Raw genomic sequence first — 15,659 nt, 5'->3', positions numbered from 1 at the left:
CGTTGTGTGTGTGTGTGTGTGTGTGTGTGTGTGTGTCGGTGGGTTTGAGAGAGAGTGAATGTATGGTAGAGGGCAACAAGTGTCGCTCAACGCATGGTGATTTTGTTGCATTCATGCAGCCCGTTGAAAGTGTGTGCTGGTGTGCTCCAATTCCCGACGCCGGTCTTTCCTTTGTCGTCTCCCTTGTCTGCCCTGGCTGCGTCGAGCACCTCCGCCCACAGTGGAGAGCTGCACACGCACAAAAAGAAGAAAAAGAAAAAAGCGCCACCTCAACCCAAGGCAGGCACAGACAGAAATTCGTATAGAGACCTATGCGCACTCACTGGATCGCCAACAGTGCCACAAGCACACAAACGCACACGAGCCAACGACCTTTTCTGTGCAGGCGAGTGATGTCAAGGCGGACGCACAGCGAGGGGGGATGGGGGCAAAGCGAGGCGGGGGACGGGCAGGTGGGAAGTAGCACAAGAATATAGAAGGAAAGAGATCAAGTAGAAACAAAAAGTTACACACGCACACACTCGTCGTGGCGCACACTCCCTGTCACAGGTGACACACTACATGCATTATATTTGTGGTTGAAGTAGAAAAGCGAAGGCCGCATTGCGACGCTCCTTCAGTCACTCGCCGACATACGTGTGGCACCATTCTCAAGTGAAAAGGAAAGAGTAAGTCGAAACCCGCGTTCCCGTCAACCGTGTTGTATCCAACCTCAATCTATTCCTTGTTTTTTTTTCTCCGTCTTTGTCATACAGTGCGCAAGCCAACATAAGCGCACATACTTTCGCAGAAGGCGTGCAGCGGAAAGGGGGGTCGCGGTGGAGAGAAGGGAAAGAGGAATGAAAAACGAAATTGAGCGATTGGAGGGAGTGGGTAACAAGGAAGACGCACGTACAGGTGCATACGCGCACACAAGCACACACGCACACACATCAATATCATCGATCGTGTGTGCACCAGCAGCACCGCCCTCGTCCGTGTCGTGAAAAAGTTTTTAATGTGGAGCGTGTCGGCAGCGCTCCTTCTCTTTACCCCCTGCTTCATATTGCTTCTGTATGCAGGTATGTTTGATGCGTCGCAGTGGCCTTTATCGCTTCCATAATGCGGCATTCGCCCGCTATTCGATTTTTGCCTTCATGAAGAAAAATCGCAGTTCTTTGGCCCCTGCTTGCTTTGTTAGCACACCTGTGAAGCGCATGCCTTGGAGCACGGCTGGTGCTGGGATTCGCATCTTCAGCCAAGGTGCCATGTGTCGGGGAGGCGTGCACATATACATCATCGTTGTGTTCTGTCACATGTTTTGTGCATCTGGTGTACCCGTGCGTGCATCTGCCCAAAACCGTGCTCCGCGCCACTCCTCCTCGCGACGCAATCGACTGGAGAGAGGCAACGGTGTGCGCGCAGACGAAGCAAAGACAAGCAGAGAGAGCGCCAGACAAGTGCACAACGGAAAAGAGCGGGAGCAAAAATGTACATGGAAAACAGAGAGCAGGAACACACACACGGAGGGCACACGAATGCGTACACACTGTGGCTACGAGCGCTTGCTGTGCATGCACGAGGCTAGAGGGGGAGAGATACAGCACACGGAACGAGTACCGATGCACACATCTACAGCGGCGCAGACTTTCGTTTCCCCATATATACATATATATATATATATACCACACACATATACATATATGCACGTGTATTGAGAGGAGGATAGGCAAGCTGAGTTGGGCTGAGATGGGGCGATCCTCTCTTGAATGCTTTTTTTTTTCGCTTACCGTTTACAGCGGAAGCGCCTCGCAGAGCACCGAGACAATAAAGAAAGCGAGACGCGCGACAGCAGTCCGTGTCGTGTGGGCACAAAAGGCGCCAAATAGAAGTAGAAAACCGACAAAAAAAAAATCGAAAAACAAATCGGACGGGAGGCCGGTGGGCTTCACATGCGCGTCGGTGCCGTGTAGAGTAGGGGGTGAGCGGTGCCCTTATTTCTGAGAGGGTGATGGCTGCGCCCGTCGAGCATCGAAAGCAAAGCCAGTCGTTTTTCTTTTCGTCCAGTCATCCGCTTCTGGTGTCTCGCTCTTGTTCTCTACGGAAACTTTTCGCGAAGCAGGCGCAGCCGAGCATCCTCGTTTTGGTGCTGGCGCAGCATTCCCACCAACCGCACACTTTCGTAGTAGGCGCTCGTCACGCACGCGTGCGGAAGCACCAGAGGGGGGATCTGCCGCAGGCACTCGCGCGCATCAGTCACGGAGTTCCCGCAGAGCTCACGGCCGCGCTGATGCACAAAGCCAAGGCACGCCTCGCGCGCAGCCAACCACGACCCGCACACGTCTGAGTAAAGCGCAGACGTCAGTCGACGTGGCTCCTCACCGTTGCTCTTGGCGGTGCGGTAGTACTGCTCCACGAGACAGCGCAGAGGGGAGATGGGGTGGTCGCTGCAGTACAGCTTCATCTCCGTGTGGCACGCCTCCTGAAGCGACACCGGCGCAGCAGGTGTAGGAGACGTCGTCGTCGTCGTCACGGTCCGCGTGGTGTCGTTTTCTGCCCCGCCACTGGGGGAGCCGTCGCGTATGTGTGTGCCGGCGAGTGAACCACCACTGAGGAAGAAGAGAAGCAGCGCCGCCACTACGGCGGCAAAAAAAAACCGAGAAAGGTGAAACGATACATGAAAGACGGATTTTCCAAGCTCTGGCATGCCGCAAGGTTCGCCAGTGAAGAGATACACAGCTGACACAGCTTCTGCGCGACACCGAAGGAAGGAGAACAAGCGAAAAGAGTCGGAAAGACACAGCTCCAAAGCACTTCCTGTTGTCACAAAGGCGGGCGGCGCAGCACGAGAGGGGCCTTGTGCTTCGTGTTTCGGCGAAAAGGCGCCCGAAAGAAAAAATAATACGCGGCACAACACAGTACAGTGAATAGATAAACGAAGAATGCGCACGGATGGAGAAAGGGGGTGCGGCTCTTTCTTGTCTTCTCGCGTCCCTTCTCTATCCGCGTCCGTGTTTGTGAGCGACTGTATGTGTTTGTGTGTGTGTGTCGATATTCCCGAGTCGAGAATCGTCCTTGCATTCACTGCGCGATCGTTTTGAATCACTGAATTTTTGCGCTGTTTTTACTTTGCTTTTCCCCTCGTTGCTGTTGTGGTTGTTTATGTCTCTGCTTACTTCTCGCACGGTTGCCGTGTGGGAGGAGGGTGGGGGTTCAGTTTGGTGGACGCGAAAAAAAAGAGTAAAAGAGCGTCGAGAAACGCTCTCTTGTGGTGTTTTGCGGACTTGTTTGTTTATATAGAGAGAGGCGTTTGAAATACGGTGGAAAACAGAAGGCAACGACAAGAAAGCAAAACAAAAAAAAAGGTAACGCAGTACGCCGGCGTCGGAGGTGGGTGGGGGGAGAGTTACGGTGTAGGCGACAACGCGAGAGTTTTCGTGTAGGCGCGTGGTATCTCTGTGGGTATGTATAGCTCTGCTTTTATCTGCCCGTGCGTCCCCGTGGTGAAAAACCTCAGCACGTCCGCTGCAGTAAATCACACACAAATTCAAAAAAAAAATTTCAGTGCTGCTCTTGGCGCTACGTGTCTACGAAAGGAAACAGAAATATAAAAGATATACGGCGCGACGAAAAGAAGGAACGAAGAAGGACGACGGAGGGAACAGACACGTCGATAGAATGAAAGGACAGGATTTTTTTTCCCAAGCGCGCACACACGCGCAGGCTTCCCCTTTGCCGCCGTTGCTGTCTGAGCGGTGCCTCAATGCCGTTTCCTTCTCTCCCTGTTCTCCGACTGTGGCGTGCTTCACGAGTGGGAGAAAGACGAGGAGGAAAAAGGTGGGGCGAGAAAGAGACGCACAGGGAAGGGCAGAGATCCGTTTGGCAGATGAAAGGGTGAGAGTCGGGGTGGTGAGGGGCCAACGCTAGAACGGAAAGGTTTATCTGTTTTCGAAGAAATGCCTGCCTAAGCGATGTGCGTGCGCGCGAGAGAGGGAGAAGCAGGAGGAGGCAAGAAGGGAGAAGAGCCACGCACACCGTGGAAGTGAAATAAAAACGAAAACAAAAAGCAGAAGATAAAGAGGGCCGGAGTCACAGCGTGTAGTGAGATGACTCGTAGGTCAGTACCGAAGAAATGAGAGACAGAGAGGGGTGTGTAGATACGTAAGACCTCGCCAAGATTTTTTTAGAGAGCAGGAAAAGGAGAGACAGAGAAGCAATAACGTGGAGGAGGAGGGGGGAAGAACATGAACGAAAACAAAAGGGTTCGTGGGCGATGATACACACGAGCACACGTAACAACGAAAAATAAGAAAAAAAACAGCCAAAGCAGCAGCGAGGAGAACGTCTGTCGTAGACAAGGTAAGAGAAGGGAAGAGGGAGAGCGACTCGGCGAAAAGGGAAAGAAAAAGGTTTAAAAGATGATAAAAGTGACCGTCGCTCGGAAGGTTGCTACGGTGTTTCTTTTTTCTCCTTCGTTCTCCCTTGGGTGAGCTTTCCTCTTTTCGTTCCGGGTAAGTCCAACACAACACGCACGTGAGGTAGTGTGCGTCTATGTGTGCGTGAGTGCGTCGCGCAGTTTCTCTTTCTGGCTCGCCCTCTCGACAACGCTCTGTGCCCTCCGCTTACGTGGAGAACAGAGAAAGAGAGAGACGCGCGCGACGAAGGAAGGGGAAGGACGGAGGCGTGGGTTGCGATGAAAGACGTCCACTGCGTGAGTAGCACGGCAATCGCGCCCCAGAAGGACAGAACGAGAGTGAAAGGGTAAAGACCTGAGAGAAGAAGTCGAACAATGCACAATTTCGCCCTTTTGTCGATCTCCAGGGGGGGAGGGGTTGAAGCAGTTGTGTGCGTGCGTGCCCCGCTAATTCGCTTGTCGTTTTTTCTCTGTTCTTTGTTGGGTCAGATGGGAATCACGTTAGCCGAAGTGCACGTGGGAGAAGGCGCCGCAATGATGATGACAAGTAACAAGACAGAAACAAACGCGAAAAAAGGCTGGTATTGCCGTGTGTAGCGCCCCACCTACCAATCAGTCCTGTGCATCCTACGCAATCAAGTAGAAGAAAGAGCAGAGAAGCGAGGAACAGAAAACACAAAAATGAAAAACGGGGGAACAACAACAACAGCGAGTCCGAGTTGTGAGATGTGGACAAGGGGGCGATGGGGTGGGAGGGGGGGTAACAAAGGGAAGATTTTAAACACCTTGTCGGATGCTTGTGAGAGGAGAACCCACAGCGCAGAGGAGCTCGCAAGCGAGAACTGAAAGACAGGATGGTGATAAAAAGTCCGACGCGTACACGGATGGCGAGCAAGTCTAACGAAACAAAAAGAGCCCCCTTTCTTTCAGCTAACAGGAAACTTCAAAGCAAGAGAGCATCAGAAAACCAAAACGAAACACACGCACAACGACACACAAAGAAAAAGAGGCCAGCGAGTGAAGAAGCGAGAGCCGCAGAGAGAGAGAGGGGGAGGGGGCTGGGCGGGTCAACGAAATGCGGAGGGGGGGGGCTTGTGTCTCAGCCGCCGTGGAGGGCGTCGCACGTGCTCAACTGTGTGTGTGTGTGTGTGTGTGTGTGTGTGTCGGTGTGCGAAGGCGTCGAATAGCCCTTACACACAGCTGCGTATCTCTCTCTTCTCTGTTTTTTGGTGTACCTCTGCCTGCTCGACGATGATACCCACCCCCTACTGGATATCACACGTCGCAACTGCAAGTAATGAAGCGTGACGGCTGAACGGTGCGTGTTCAAAGTGGAGAAGAGGATCGGGAGAGAAACGAAAGCAAAAGGCGAGCACACACTCTCAGCGAGTAGGATGGCGGTGTGTGTGTGTCTGTATGCCTGTGAAAGCGAGCTGGGCCAAGTGAGACACCGGACAGACAAATCTTGTGGGTGTCAGTATGGGTGAGAGACGGGGAACTTAAACATACACAAGGTGGGAGGTCGAAAAAGCTGATCTTGAGAACGTTCACAGTCGGCGTCTTTTCTCTCGGCTCCTTTTTATGTTGCGGCGGCCTTTTCTTCTCTGCTCGCCACGGTAGTCCGCTTAGCCTCTCTTGTCGTTCAGCAGTGCGCCCGCAGCGAAATACCCGTGACGGTGACGGAGAGCGAAAGAGTCGGAGAATAAGTGATCAAGGGCAGTCCTTCGGGTTTCCGGGCAAAGTGGAAGAGTGAGGGCAGAGGGTGTGTGCCGGGGAGTGAAGGAAAGGGAGGAAATAGGTGAAAAACAACGAAAAGGCAAGCGAAAAAAAAAAAGAGAAATGCGAAAAGAGGATCTGATCAAGCATACACCAGACACACACGCACACATAAACGACGAGGGGAAGATTGAGAGGGGTTTGTGTGTGTGTGTGTGTATGTGTATGTTTGTGTGAGATAGTGAGTTTTAGAGAACTGGGAATAGCTTGAAGAGGTTCGGGTGGTGAAGTCAAGAGCACGTGAAGAAACAAAAAAAAGGGAAAACTTGCTTGAATCGGCTGTGATTCTCTTGTGTTTTTTTTTTTCCTACCTGAGAAATGAAGACGTACGTGCAAGATATTATATATATATATATATGTGTGTGTGTGTATGCAGAGACGATTGTGTGCGTGTGTGTGTAGAGAGAGAAGGTGATGTGAAATGAAGGGCATGCAACCGAAGAGAGAGAAACAGGGCAGTCGTGTGTTTATGGGTTCATGTGGGATGCACATGCATACGTGTGCGTTATGTTTTTCGTTTGTTTTTGATGAGAGGGTGGAGAAGGAGGCGATCCGAAAAAAGATAGCGTCGGAAGTGGAAGAAGCAGGCCAGCATCGAAAAGCACAAATAGTAAGGGGGGGGGGAGCAATTCGACGAGTTCCCCTCATCCAAAAACGGCCTGTGTGCATCATCTCCGCTACCGTACGAGCCACATCTACCAGCGCTGTTGTCTTACATTTCTGTACTGTTCTTCAGCTTCACTTCGAGGCACGTTGCCCTTCTTGGAGTGGTTGTTGTTTGCTTTGCTTAGGGGCAAGAATCGGCGCGCGCATCATGCGTGGAGTTGAGGGAAGCATAGCTGAAGGGGGTCGGGCTGCATGGTTGGCACTTCTCCGTTTCTCTCACCGCCATTTGCGCGTGCAGCTGCGTCACCTGGTAGGCAAGTTGAGAAGAGCGGAGATATACGGCAAGCGGTAGGTTTTTCTCTCCACCACCGTCACTTCTCTCTCCTCACGCATCACCTTCTATGCACATGGAAACAGAAATGTGCCTGGTAGACGTTTCGTTTGGGGAGAGGCGCTGCTGTGGATGTGGGTGCCATCAACGCCTGTCTCCTGAGAAGGCATCGGCAGACGCTCGCAATACAAAAAAGCCTGCGGCAAACACCAGCAGCACTGCACAACTCCATCAGTCCGTCTTTGTGGTCTTGAAGGGCGAGGCGGAGCAAGTCACCGCGTCTGCGCCGCCGTCATTCTCACATAGCACCGCATCTTCGACGACCTCTGTGTACCACAGCACAAAGAAGGCCGTGGCGCCCACCATGAAGGCGACGTCGGAGAAAAATTTCCAGTTCGCGTTGGCCGTCTCGCGCAGCACCCACCCAGCGTAAAAGCTCGCCTCCAGCGGAATGCTTGTCATCTGGATAAAGATGGGCACAAGCAGGCGAACCCGCATGTACGGCGAGTACGTCACCACCCGCTGGTCCTCAAGCGTCACCGTCTTGGACGCGGCGGGGTTTAGGGAGGAGTAAAAATGCAAAATGATGAGGAAGCAGTACGGGAGAGTGAGCTGGTTGCGGAAGAGCACCGACAGGCCCTCGGCCATCAACAGAAGAAACACGCGTCCGTCCGTGAAGAGATGCGGGTGCGCAGTGGATGACAAGGGCTGGCGCAAATAACTGACTGGGAAAGCGACGGTTGCCGGAATGAGCAGCATCGGCGCCAGCTGCAGCATGAAGACCTCAAGACAGCGCGCAAAGGAGGGAAGGACGAGCTGACGCACGTACCACAAGACGCCGTTGTCTGGCGGCGCGTAAAGAGACGCGAAGCGATGCGACGCCTCCGTAGAGTACAGATAAAGCACAGCATAGGCCCCGACACCTGCGGCCAGAAGCGCCGCCACGCCGAAGGCAATACGATACGATTGGGTGCCTAGAGGCGCGAGGAGGACCACGGGAACGGCGATGAAGTGGCTGCCCAGAGTAAAGGCACCGACGAGCGCACCGGTGTACGCAAGCGCCGACTTGGCTCGCCGAGCGCAGAGGTCGACCGTTACGGTCAACAGGAGCAACTCGAAGGAGGTGAGCGACTCGGATGTGGTGGTGAGGATCATGATAGGGTTCAGCACGAAAAACGCGTACAGAAGCGCCGCACTTGCGGAGGACCAGCGCGAGACGAGCGCGGCCGTCAGTCCATCCATCGCGCTCAACACCAGTCCAGTGACTGGAGGTTTGGCTAGCACTGCCGGAATAAAGCGCACGTACCACAGCGCCAGCTCCTGCAGATAGTACGGCCCCACATCCGCGAAGCCGCTCTCGCGCCAGTACACCACCTCCCGCCACGTCGACGCCTCCATCATTGAGATCGACATGCTGAAGTGCACAGGCGGCGGCGTCACGAGTCGCTCCGCTTGCGACCCACCGCCACTTACGTACGCAGACTGAGCAACGTCATGCCATGCCCCGGCGGCGGCCTTCCCCATAATGTCCTCTAGCGATGGGTGCGGAATAACCGGGGAAGCGATATACGGCTCAACCGAGTAGCGCAACGTGAAGAGTGCTGCGCGGGCGGCAAATGTTACGAGGAAAACGACAAAAGGGTTCAACAGGAGTCGTTCCGCCGACGTGGGTACAGGTGGCCGCGCCGCAGCCCTCGCGGCTGTTGCGGTTGCCATGGCGCTGAGAGTTGGGCGCGGGGGCACGAGACGACAACAAAAGGCCTCCCCGTATGGAAAAGAATAGAGAGCCCGATAGCGGAAGAGACGATGCGCTCCTTTTCGGCAGTTTTGCCAAGAATCGAGAGTGTTCCAAGGAGACAAGGCGGAAACACAACCGACGAAGGCGCAGGCGCGCAGTCCACAGTCACCGACAGACACGCACAATTCGAAGCACGCGGGCGGAGAAAATGTGGAGCCGTGGTGTCCTTCGGCTTTTGCTCGAGTAGTCTGCAGACACCACTGTTTAGCGTGCATGGCGAATGTCCGATGTTGCCGTCGGAAAATTTGAACGACAGCATCGCGGTGGGCGCGTCAAGTGCTCACAGTAGAAGAGGACAGAGCGGAAAACGCGGGAGAGGAAGACGTTGGAGCCATCGGATGGGTGGGACACACAAATGCGTATGCGCCAGGCGAATCCTACACTGCCCTCGTGCCCTGCATCGTGTCGGCATTGCGCAGCGAAGGAAATGAAGAGAACGGGACCACCAGAGCCCACGTCACCGTCACGAGGCGGCAGCGATGCGAGGGCACGGGCGCGTAACCCTTTTGTTCCTCCCCATGAGGTACGTAATGCAGAAGCTCAGGCAACTAGCAAGTGAGGGAGGCCAGCAAACAAAAGAATATACGAAGAGCTATGGTACTTGATCATCGGGACACAATATCTGTGAGCGGCTGAAGAAATGCGGGAAGAGAGGCCAAGAGGTTCGTTGTGCGTCGTGGGACAGTACTGGCATGTGCGTACATGTGTGCGTGTCTTTCAGAGCGCACGTTCATCCATCCAGCAGTCGGCACAGATCCGCCTCCGCAACAAGTAGGAAAAGAAAAAGAGAGCGTACACCGTCGCCAAGGCAATGGAAGAAGGAGCCACAAATGGAGTCTCCCACGTGTGGCTGTCGTTGGGCCACGCAACAGTTCTCTCCTCCGCGCCGTCCATTTGCCCTCCTGGGCTCACGCAAGCACGTCGGAGAAGACGACAAACAAGCCACCTATGCGCGAGAGGGTCAGAACCACTTTGCTCATCCTCCCACACGCGCGCACGCGCCGCTGCGGGGGCAGGGTGCGCGATGCGCGCGCGTCGATGCATGTCACTGGGTAGAAGCTGGCCCAAGCAACGCACGACGATAGTGTATAGAATATCAAAGCACGTCTATGGTGCGTGTGCGGCTAGGTCTTGCGCATCTGTCTCTACTGAAGATGGTGTCCCTTGTGCACCCGTGCAGGCCTGTGCGTGGTGTGGCCCTGTAGAGCACACATCGAAAGCAAGTAGGGCGGAGCGGTGGCAACTCTGGGTGCCGCACACTGCCCCACCCGACTCAGCTGCCTACTCCACCAAGCTGGTTGGGTATCTGAGTTTCAGCAAGTGAGTGTACACCTTGTGCCGCTTCCGTGGGGGCTTCGCGAAGCTGAGCTTCTGCTGCCGGCTGTCGCCGCCGCGCCCTTGCTGTCTCGCCTTCTCTAGAACCTGTTCGAACGCCACGGGCACGCACACCGCCGGGCCGTTGGCAAGCTGTACGACAGGCTCCCGCGAGTGCCGCACAAAGTCGTAGGCGTGTGGGAAAACGAAAAAGCGATGCACGTGCGACCGCAGCCGCTCCATCGTGCGAGGATCACTAGGGCAACTGCTGCCTATGTTCTCTCCGAGCGCCTCGATGGCGGTGTCTCGCGTCGTCTTGGCAACGATAGACGCCGCAGACACAATTGGGAACTGCGAGTCGGCCTTCTTTGCAACGGTTACACGCAGGTGAGGAAAACGGCCAGCCAGGCCTTCCTGGTACGTCGCAGGTGGACCGGCAGTGCCTACGTACGCGGCGCAGAGCTTGCCAGCGGAGGCCAGCGTTGCCTCGGAGATAATTTGAATGGCTGTCTCGTGGCTCAGCGTATTCAAGTTGCGGCCGCTGCGGCCTGTTATGGTCTTCGAGAATTCCTCGGGAGAGACGCACACAGTGAAAGAGCGGAACGTCTTGAGCAGGTGCAGCTGCTGCAGGGAGGCGAGTCGGCGTCGCTCATCGAGCGTTTTACTGTCTGCCACGTGACACAACTGCACAAGGTCGTCGTGCTCACCCAGCGAAATGACAGCGCCGGTGTAGAAAATGGGGCCGATGACGGAACCTCGGCCTGCCTCGCCGATGCCCAATACCAAGTAATCCTCGCTCACGCCAAGCGACTCCATGATATCCTTCACACGGAACTCGATTAGCGACTCGCGCGGGCGCTTCGCGCCGCTGGGTCTCGTTGACGGCCGCGCACTGAGAGTAGATGGCGTATCCGTCATTGCCCTGACTCGCTAATGTAGAGGTGGTGCGCCCCTGTATCCGCCACTGCGGTTCTGTGCTTCTCCGAGAGAAAGGCCTCAACACGCACACAAGCAACAAAGAAGAGGGGCTCAGCTCTGCGTGCAGACACGCGCTTGCACACTCGTCCGCTGCCTTCTAAACAGGGAGCTTCGCCTTCTGCTGCACTAACTGCCGCACATAGAGCAGGTTGGGGGCGTGGCGGCCGTGATCGTGCTACGGAAGTCCAGCAAACAGCCGTCTACGAGAGAGAAAGTCTGCCGACTGATCTCTCCGCTGTTGCCTTCACTGCGTGACGTATCCTTCCTGCCTTTTCGTAGGTGCGGCGATGATGGCGACACTTGGGTACAGGCGATGTCGGTGAGTTACAGCGCGGTCGTGCATCGTCGTGTGTAGTCGTTCGTTGCACGGCCAAAGTGCGTTACATGCCAAGGAGACAGAGAGAAAACAGAATGTGGAGCGAGGGATGGGAGCAAGGAAATAAGAAGCACAGAAACGAGAGGGACCGCGGCAAGAAGCACGCAGGTACACACGGTACGCACAGCCTCTCCGCAACCCTCCAGTAGAGAGGTGGCAGTGGCGAGTCCATCCGCTCTGCTCGTGAGGTCGCCGCCACGCACACCAGCTAGGTACTCGCAGAGAGAGGGGAAAATGGCACGTGCAGCACTCAACGCATGGCAACGCACGTCCCAACTGCACGGCCACGCACCTCAGCAGCGGACTGCTGCGCAGACGGGCGCGCACAGGCACCGCTGCTTCATCAGCATGTGTAACGGTGCGTCAGCTTCGACGCGGGCGTTGTGGCAGTCATTTCGGTGAAGAATGTGATCATCAAGTTTCAACTGCAGCACTGCAGGCGCCGTCCGCCTTCGCTCACCACTACAGGCTCCCGGAGTGTTTGCCGTACTTCATGCGCTGCTTCGCGTGCGGGCGAGCCTGTCGAAGCCCTGAAATCCCGCCAACGCGCCGGTTCACTCCGAGGAAGCGGTAGAACATGTTTGGCAAGATGGTCTCGCAGCGCACCGCTCGAAAGGCGATGAGGAACGAAAGGAGTGAGCCAATGACGAACACCGACTCCGCGCCGCGGTCTGCTTGCAGCTTGATGGCACTCTCGGAGGGGTCAGCGGGGTTGTAATAGACGACCAGCTGCGTGCCGGCGCCAAGCAGGGTCGGGTTCGAGACCATCTCCTCCTTGTGGATGCCGCCGCTGCGGAAGCGGTCGCCTATGTATTCGACGCCATCGACATTGAACTTATACTGCACGTAGCTCGAGCCGCCGCGGGTCATAACCACCTTGTGGTCGAAGATCGTCCCGACGGCGGGCTTCCATGTGCTCGAGCGACGATAGCGGTCCTCGGTCTCCAGCAGCCAGCGAATCTGTACATACCCAAAGTACGCGTAAATGGCACAGAAGCCTACCCGGAAGGTGCTGAGATACCACGGCATTTCCTCGATGCCTTTGTCGTGCGCAAGCCACGCGAGTGTCACTGCAAATACAGCGCAGGCGGAAAAAAGGGCGGAGAAGGCGAGACCGCCCTACTGTCACCTCCGCACACGCGTACGAGCGGGGGGGAGGGGAAAGAAAAAAGTGGCAGGGCGCGAGAAGCGCACATGCACGCACACCCAAAACAGCAAGAGCAAAAAGGATGGTGCTTCAGTAGCCAGTGCGGCAATGCAAACGCGCGGAAAAGAGAGGGGAGTGTTGTGGTCGGCTGAGGCCCGATGTGAGAACGCGAAAGAAGCGATAAGGACAATAATAGACGAGAAAGAGAAGGCGGAGCAACAACAACGTCCAAGCGCGTCTCCCACCTGGTGCGGTTGGTTTCTTTTCGTGTGCGGTTGCGGCGTGCAGTCTGCAGGTATAGATAGGGACACAAAGATCCCCGGGGATATCCAGCGCTGGTTTTACGAGCAAGACTGGTCTTGCGGAGACGCGCACATACACCTTCACTGAGGCGCACTAGTGCAACCCTCCTCACACACACGCACACACAGCCAACGGTTACAGCAAGAGCGACTTGAAGAATGACGATGAAAAAACCCACGAACGACAAGACAGGGCACAGGAGAAGAGCGCGCAACAATTAGCAGAATGGCTTCGTGCGTGCCTCCATGAAAGGGCTGAACAAGCCACACGGAGCGGACTTCGCCGCTTTTGCGGCGCTTTCTTTATGAATGGCCTCTCAGACCGTCCGCACTGTCACTGAGTGCAGTGCTCCTCCTCTGCAGGCCTCGCTATGTGCAAGAGCGGGGGTAGGGCGGGAAAGAGGAACGTGTGTGGGTGCAAGAGACGACGTTATAATGCGCACTGAAGAACATACGGATGAGTGAGGTGGAGACGATGTAAGCGCAGCAGTAAAGATAAGGAAAGAGGTAGCAACGAGAAGAAGGATAGTACGCAAACATGAGCTTGACTTCGAGCGAAAAACGCCACGCCGGAAGGTCGATTCTCCCTAAGAAGGAAGCGCGCGAGACGAAACGTGATGGCAAACTGTTCAGCCTTTCCTTGTCCCCCTCTCTCTGCGAATGCTAAGCACGGAGGTCGCATCTACCGAGGGGTGAAGTTTCTCTTACGCCCTCACCCACCCTCTCGGCGGACGCGCACATTCACGCGACTATCTTCTGTTGACACAAAAAAAAAAAGATGGCGTAGAGTCTTCCCCTCCACCGATTGAATCCGGTGTGTGTAGATGCTCTGTCGCCAAGGGCACGCGCACCTTTACGGCATTTACAGTGTATGTGGCCCAAGAGCCTCCTCGTTGCGTCGGCTGCTCATACGTTAGTGCTCGGTTTGCTTCCTACCGGGACTACGTGAGATGTTCGTCCCCTTCTTTTGTTTCAACTTACTACAACCGCCCTATCGTGACGCGCTGAGACGGCCATCCCCAGAGTGACGAATCACTCAAGACACACGCATGCACACACACGCACACACACAGAGCGATAAAAAGAGAAAGCGGCATGGCACCGCCATCGTCGAGCAATAAGCGTCGCCTTGGCAAACGCCAGTCGTCGCTCGCTTCTACGCCGCATCCGGGACTGTGTCGCGTTGCGTGTCTGCTTCAAAAGCTGTTGGTCTGTGAGCGCGTGTGTCCTGTATCGGTGTGGGTTCCTCGCGAGTCATGCCTAGTAGTCCTTCGTGAAGGCGGGCACCTTCTTCACCTCCTCCATCGCGCCAGTGCTGTCGTTCTTCATCGCAACATAGTTGGGAGCGGAGAAGCGCGAGTACTTGGCGCGCGCCTTATCCTTAGTGGCCATGTGGAGCGCTTCGGTCGTTACATTAAGGTACTTGACGTAGCTGATGCCCTGGTCACGCCAGTTGAGGGCTATGAGGGAGCGGCGGAGCATCATTGGCGAAAGGCTACCGCGGTATTGTAAAACGGAAAGGCGGCGTAGATGAAACCACAAGAAGCGATGGCGAAAAATGGCGCGGTAAGAATGAGTCGATCTGCAAGCTCGAATGCTCGCAACGGCTTCTGTGCGTTTCGGCCGAGGAGAGGTGGGAGGAGACAACACCGTATCAGGCGCAGTGGAGAGGGGAAGGTACATTGGAGGGGAGAGGCGAGACGAGACACGGAGAGAGAGAGACCACCATTGCTCTTGATAAGGGAGCGGGCAGCAGGGCAGTCGCGTCTTCGTATTTCTTTGCCATTTGTTTGCGTACGTCCATGGAGATGTGCTGAGAGGGATAGCGGGCAGAGTGTCTGACTCAGCAGGAGGGGGGTTGAACGTGCATCCGCAACACAGGCGCGGCAACTTTAGAGAGAACAGCACAATGAAGGGCACATGATATACGCGCACGCCCACATTATGTCCTGCATGTACAAAGACACGTGATAGAGGAACAGGCCACACGATCGCCGCAAGCAGGCAAACAGGTGAAGAAACAGAGAACGAGAGAATCAGCGGACGAAGGTCGCACATCATCACGTCCCCGGAGATACACCGTCTGTAAACTGGCACAGAAAAGAGCAATAAAACGAATGGAAAACGAAAAACGGCGTCATCCAGCCTCGAGTAACCACGAGAGAGAGAGAGAACAGAGCTACGCAACCATGAGATCCACAACACCGTCACAGAAGGGGGAGGGTTTTCTCGGAGAGCGAATAGTATCCGTGCAATGTCAGAGATGCAGGCCTTTCACGCCCATGTGCACAGGGAGGGCATCTGTGTCTGACAAAACGAATCATGCTCGCACCGCTTCCTTTCATCGCGTCCGCTCAAACACCAAAAAGTTAGAAAACGTATACGCATCCAACCGCAGCGCACCCACCTCCTGTGGCGCCGCGACTACATCCGGGTCCTCGAGGGCGCAGCGTCCAGCCGCCGGATCGGGGCCACGCGTCTAGGCAGGCTCCTCCTGTCCTTCCTCGTCCCTTCCTTCGCACACGTGCTGCGCCCTCTCAGTCGCTTCCAGCCGCGGCATCCCACAAGGTGGTGTGGGCACCCTTCACACCGCAGTCGGGAGGGCTCGACGGCGCCATTCGCGGCGCTCTCGTCGTGC

At 55.6% G+C, this 15,659-nt stretch overlaps 5 protein-coding genes across 5 annotated transcripts; all 5 read right to left on the bottom strand.

Moving 5' to 3' along the window:
• Window positions 1-2,077: 2,077 nt before the first annotated feature.
• Window positions 2,078-2,686, bottom strand: LDBPK_360720 (hypothetical protein, conserved; the record flags this gene model as incomplete). Its single annotated transcript, XM_003865140.1, has 1 exon — window positions 2,078-2,686. One exon carries the CDS (start codon window positions 2,684-2,686, stop codon window positions 2,078-2,080), a length of 609 nt encoding a protein of 202 aa, XP_003865188.1.
• A 4,651-nt stretch (window positions 2,687-7,337) lies between these two features.
• On the bottom strand, window positions 7,338-8,822 carry LDBPK_360710 (hypothetical protein, conserved; the record flags this gene model as incomplete). Its single annotated transcript, XM_003865139.1, has 1 exon — window positions 7,338-8,822. One exon carries the CDS (start codon window positions 8,820-8,822, stop codon window positions 7,338-7,340), a length of 1,485 nt encoding a protein of 494 aa, XP_003865187.1.
• Window positions 8,823-10,185: 1,363 nt separating this feature from the next.
• On the bottom strand, window positions 10,186-11,136 carry LDBPK_360700 (ribonuclease H, putative; the record flags this gene model as incomplete). The annotated part of the gene is made up of 1 exon (XM_003865138.1): window positions 10,186-11,136. One exon carries the CDS (start codon window positions 11,134-11,136, stop codon window positions 10,186-10,188), a length of 951 nt encoding a protein of 316 aa, XP_003865186.1.
• Window positions 11,137-12,034: 898 nt separating this feature from the next.
• On the bottom strand, window positions 12,035-12,601 carry LDBPK_360690 (hypothetical protein, conserved; the record flags this gene model as incomplete). Its single annotated transcript, XM_003865137.1, has 1 exon — window positions 12,035-12,601. The coding sequence occupies one exon, from the start codon at window positions 12,599-12,601 to the stop codon at window positions 12,035-12,037; it is 567 nt and encodes a 188-aa protein (XP_003865185.1).
• Window positions 12,602-14,281: 1,680 nt separating this feature from the next.
• LDBPK_360680 (hypothetical protein, conserved) lies at window positions 14,282-15,079 on the bottom strand (the record flags this gene model as incomplete). Its single annotated transcript, XM_003865136.1, has 1 exon — window positions 14,282-15,079. One exon carries the CDS (start codon window positions 15,077-15,079, stop codon window positions 14,282-14,284), a length of 798 nt encoding a protein of 265 aa, XP_003865184.1.
• Between the last annotated feature and the right edge of the window lie 580 nt (window positions 15,080-15,659).

Source organism: Leishmania donovani, chromosome 36 (assembly GCF_000227135.1).
Source record: "Leishmania donovani BPK282A1 complete genome, chromosome 36".
Taxonomy (NCBI): domain Eukaryota; phylum Euglenozoa; class Kinetoplastea; order Trypanosomatida; family Trypanosomatidae; genus Leishmania; species Leishmania donovani.
This window is presented reverse-complemented; position numbering and strand designations above follow the sequence as displayed.